This window comes from Otolemur garnettii, unplaced genomic scaffold (genome assembly GCF_000181295.1).
Source record: "Otolemur garnettii isolate 467f Iridium unplaced genomic scaffold, OtoGar3 scaffold00008, whole genome shotgun sequence".
NCBI lineage: Eukaryota > Metazoa > Chordata > Mammalia > Primates > Galagidae > Otolemur > Otolemur garnettii.
The window spans coordinates 790,055-794,787 of NW_003852403.1; the positions used below are offsets into that span (position 1 = coordinate 790,055).

The window sequence follows — 4,733 nt, forward strand, 5'->3', positions numbered from 1 at the left end:
CTGTCTTGATTTCTTTCTACCCCCTGAAGGGGTCCTTAAAATCTTCCAGGGAAAGTAGAAGTGAAGAAAAGATAATATGCAACTAACTGGCTCTTTCAACGGCAACCAGGAATACCTGGTCATTCTGTTTTCCTTCCATGGAAACGAAAGTCTCTGCCAATGAAGAAGCCTGGCTTGTCCAGCCTTCTCCAAGCTTTGCTAGCTACAGAGAGAAGGAAAGGTTATATTATTAAACCCTAAAATTTTCTCTGAACTTCTCCAGCTTCCAGGCTTTCTGGTACCAGTCTTCTGCCCTTCATACATTCTGAAATGAAAACCTCCTATAGATACAAACATTTGCCAGAATGGTTGTGGCATCAGCTTTGACTAATGGAGATGAAAGGGCTGCATCATGAGCTTAACCAGAGCTCACAGCAGCACTGAGAAGGCTGGGGGTGCAGGCTCGGTGAAGGGTGAGGGTGAGGCTTGTCCAGAAACCCAGGACCCAGGCAACAGGAGCATGGCCTTGGAAGAGAAAGCTTGGGGGAGTGCTGCTGAAGGAACAGAGGAAACACCAACCATTTTCTGTCTTATCTCGTCATTCAGGATTCAGATTTAATCCTACTGTCTTTGTTTGGGTCATGATTGTGTCTCTTGACTTGGTAGGCAGGTCACCTGCCAACCTGTGATCCAGCAGGAATAATAATTCCCTAAAAGCAAATAAACCATGGACTTCTTTAGGAGGAGATCACTGATGCCAGGTGGCACCAAGCCATCAATGCCCAATATAGTAGCAATAAAATAAGAGTGAAAGATAGTTTCACAAGCAGAAATGAAAACAGAACAGATAACACACACAAAAAGGGGCAAAGTTACCTAGACTTGGTTCAACCATGGTACAGGATGATTAGGAAAATAATTCGAGTTTGGTTTATTATGAATTTTACAAACTGTTGAAGGAGTTGATGAAAGTTTGGTATGAGTGATATTTAGCTGACCAAAGTAGGGAGACAGTATTCTCTATCCAGTTCCCCCAATTTCACCCATGACACTTGCCACCCAGAGGTGCCCTCAACTCAGAGAGGGTCTCCCGGTACCAGTGGGCTGAGCTCTGCTTACGTGGGGCTTCAGGTCACTGGGATCTTAACTCTGCCTCCGAGGCTCTGCCAGTCAGTGGTTTCTGATGCCCTCCCCACCTGTGACACAGTCTGCTGCTCCCTGAAACCAGCTGGCTCTTCTGTTCTCAGTTTCCTCCTGCCCCAGTATAAATTCTCCAGTATCTTATGGGTGTTGCTAGTTTTCTTGTCCTGGAAAAGTTTCTGGGAATGACAGCCGGTGTTTCTCCAGAAACCAAGTTCTGTGTGCTAGCCAAGAGCTCAGAAAGGTGTGGAGAGAGCAGTGGTCACAGCTTCTCCAGGCCAGGTCCTGGGGCAAGCTATGAACTGCAGAGCACTTCACCTCCTTGCCTGAGAAACGCTGGGTTGAGCCTTCAGGCTTAGCTCTGTAGCTGGTGCATTCAACTGAGGGAGCTCATGCCCATCATTTAGACACCTTCTTCTGGGGGAAATCGTCTCTCATCAGCCCCATAGGAGCTCAAAGTAATCACTGGAATGGCCTTTCATTCCACATGGTTCTTTCTTTTTCTTTTCAAAATCATGTTCAGAGCTTCTAAACTTCTTGGTATTTTTAATTAATTCCCTCAAGGTTGATGGGGTAGGATCCTTTTCCCAATATATGATGTCAACATTAGACTGCCTACAGGGATGTCTTGTAGCTGGGCCTTGGCGTGGTATTTCTCTTGCAGTCTGACCTGAGGGAGGGGTGGGCTGTGGTCCCCGGTGTGCAGCACATTGGCACCCCCGCTGCTTGCAACAGGACTGCAGCTCCAGCCTCACCTGGAACTCGTACAGCTTCTCTGCTGGGCACTTGGTTCTATGTCTCACCCACCTCAATGGTAGGAGACTGAGGCAGGAGATGGTATCTTCCTTCTAGATTTATTCCTACATTACAGACAAATCATCAAGTATCTGAAAGGAGTTTGTACTGTTTTATTTTCTTTCTTAAACAAACAAATGAACAAAGCAAATAATTTCCTGTGATGCCACCCACCATGGTGAGATAGTGTGGGGTAGGAAGATCACCCACTTAGGCAGCCTCAAAGCCCCATGACATTAGGAGAGTCAGCTGACCCTGTGGACATTCCTTTCCTTACCCTCCCCACCCATCTCCACACTCAGAATCCCACATCCCATTAGCCTTCCAGACAGGGCCATGTTCCCCTCTCTATCTGTCTGGAGAGATGGTCACTTGGGTGACTCAGGACATTATGAGGCTTGTAACTCGCAGGAGGTCACTGAACCTCTCAAACCTAATGCTCCTTTTATATAAAACAGGGATGATCACACCAAGTGTTTTCAGATTTGTGGAATCAAAGGGTAATGCGTGGGTCATGCTAGGGGCTCATGGACCATTCCCTTTATTCCCATGGGACACTTTTCCTCCTTTTTATCTTCTGTCTCTGCCAGCTCTTCAAAGCACCTTGTCCCAAGAGTTCTCTTTGAGCATGATGGCAATTCCCACCTGAACACAGAGGAGAGTCAGGATGCAGCCAGGGCCTGCTGGCAGGGGCTTAGCTACAAGGGGTCAGTGTTCTAGCTCATGGCTTCCCCACATAACTGTGTGTTGACCAGACCATTGAAGGGAGCTGGGAACAGCAGGGTGGGTAGTGGTGCTCAGCTGGCCAGGCTGGTATCTCCAGACAGCTGGAGTTTGCATCAAGCCAGCCTTGGCTCGTGGTTGGGGTTGGTCAGGGGTTGAACTCGCCTCTCTGTGCTTTCCCTCCAGGACAAAGAGGTGAATCTGGAGCAGGTCCACCGGCGAATGAACAGCCTGATGGATGAAGACATTGCTCACAAGCAGATTTCCCCCGCATCCATCGAGCTCTCTGCCCTGGAGATGGGGGGCCTGGCACCCAGTCAGGCCTTGGAGCCGACGCGAGAGTACCAGAACACCCAGCTCTCAGTCAGCACCTTCCTGCCAGAGCAGAGCAGCCACGGCACCAGCCGGACATTGTCATCAGGGCCCAGCAGCAACCTGCCGCTGCCACTAAGCAGCTCGGCCACGATGCCCTCCATGCAGTGCAAACACAGGTCGCCCAATGGTGGGCTGTTCCGGCAGAGCCCAGTGAAGACCCCCATCCCCATGTCCTTCCAGCCCGTGCCCGGAGGCGTCCTTCCAGAGGCTCTGGACACCTCCCATGGCACCTCCATCTGACCGCGCCGCCTGCCCTCCTGCCCGCCCACCCACCCGACCAGCAGAGCTTTTTAATACAAGGAAAACAACAACACAAACCACATACACACGCACACACACACACAGAGACTCTTTCATTTTCTTGTACATACATGTAAATAATGACAGAATGGAGTGGGGTAAAAGTGTATTTTGAATATTCCCAATTTTCGAAGTCAGTAAAAAAAAAAAAAAACACAAAAACTGTATGAATGACTTTGTAAATTTTGTTCTATATGAATAAAAAGGCAAATTACTTGTGATCATTCTGAAGTGCCAAAGGAGCCCCCGTTCCTGGGCCTTTCTGAGGGCAGGAAGGGCGACCATATAAGGACCCCCACCTCCCGCTGGGAGAGAAGAAAGATGAGCCCCATGTGCCATCTGCTGCCTCGTCCCATGGCTTCCTGCCCTGTTCCTTTGCTCCTGGCCCCTCGTTCTTCTTGGTCCAGTCAGATAGATGATGAATGAGTCTGTAGCCAACATGGGCTGACCCTGTTGGGTTGCTGTAGTGGAGGGTCACCAGCTGCTCCTGGTAGCCTGGGAGTGCAGAGGTGTCTGGGATGAGATGGGGATCTCACTGTGTGTCACAGTGTACTGTAGTGTGCACCTGCCCCATGGGCCTAAAAGAAGCTGCCCATATTGAGGTGACGGTCTCCAAGGGCTTTGATGCTGATGTGTCTAGTATCATCCTATGGGCCCTGTTTTTTTCATTTCCAAATTAGAAGCATCGATAAGTGACAGGATGAGGGGGAGGAGGACAGGGGGGCTGGGCAGAGGTGGCTTGGCCTGGTGGAAGGTCTGTGGCACAGACAGATGTCAAGTGTGCTTAGACACATGGCCCAGGTGTGGTAGTGGGATAAGAAACCAACTAGGAGAAGACATCTTAGGCTTGAGCCCATGGTCCCATGTGAGAGTGAAAAGTGTGGTCTCAGATGCAGGGAGTAAAGGCTTTGTTGTTTTAAGTAAAAGGTTCTTATTGGAAGGAGCTAGGGGAGGTGTCCCAGTTGAGTGGACTAGAACAAAAGTTGGTGGGGAGAGAAAGGGGACACTTTCTATTCCAGTCAGATGGTCAGATGAAGCCTTGGTCCTTAGGAGAGAAACCTAACTTTGTGTGATATAGGACAAGTAACTCCTTGCCACATCCCAGGGAAGTTGTTTGTGGTCCCCAAAGCAAAGATGTGTCTCTGGGTTGAATATCCTACGGGCATCCCTTGGGCATTCTTCCAGATGGCCCCAGCACAAATATCCTCTCCAGGTTTTACCTTGTTCTCTAGATCAGGAGTCCTCAAGCAAGGAAGAGCTTATAACCTCTGAGATGCTCAAGCCTATGCCTGTTCTGGGGAAGCTTCCAGGAAACCCAGTTTTGTAAGGTCAGGACAACCTGACAGCCCCACCTCCAACCAGTGTCCTCTCTGGGGCAATAAACTATGGAACAGGGGAAAGAACCATCAGGAATAGAAATG

The 4,733-nt window shown here is 49.4% G+C and overlaps 1 protein-coding gene across 1 annotated transcript in view; it reads left to right on the top strand.

The window, feature by feature from the left end:
- Positions 1-3,548, top strand: part of GRID1 (glutamate ionotropic receptor delta type subunit 1) — a 731,600-nt gene extending 728,052 nt beyond the window's left edge. Inside the window, exon 16 of the mRNA XM_003783500.1 lies at positions 2,824-3,548. Within this exon, the coding sequence (XP_003783548.1) occupies positions 2,824-3,252 (429 nt within the window). The 3' untranslated portion in view covers positions 3,253-3,548. The remainder of the gene's footprint in view (positions 1-2,823) is intronic.
- The last annotated feature ends 1,185 nt before the right edge of the window (positions 3,549-4,733 follow it).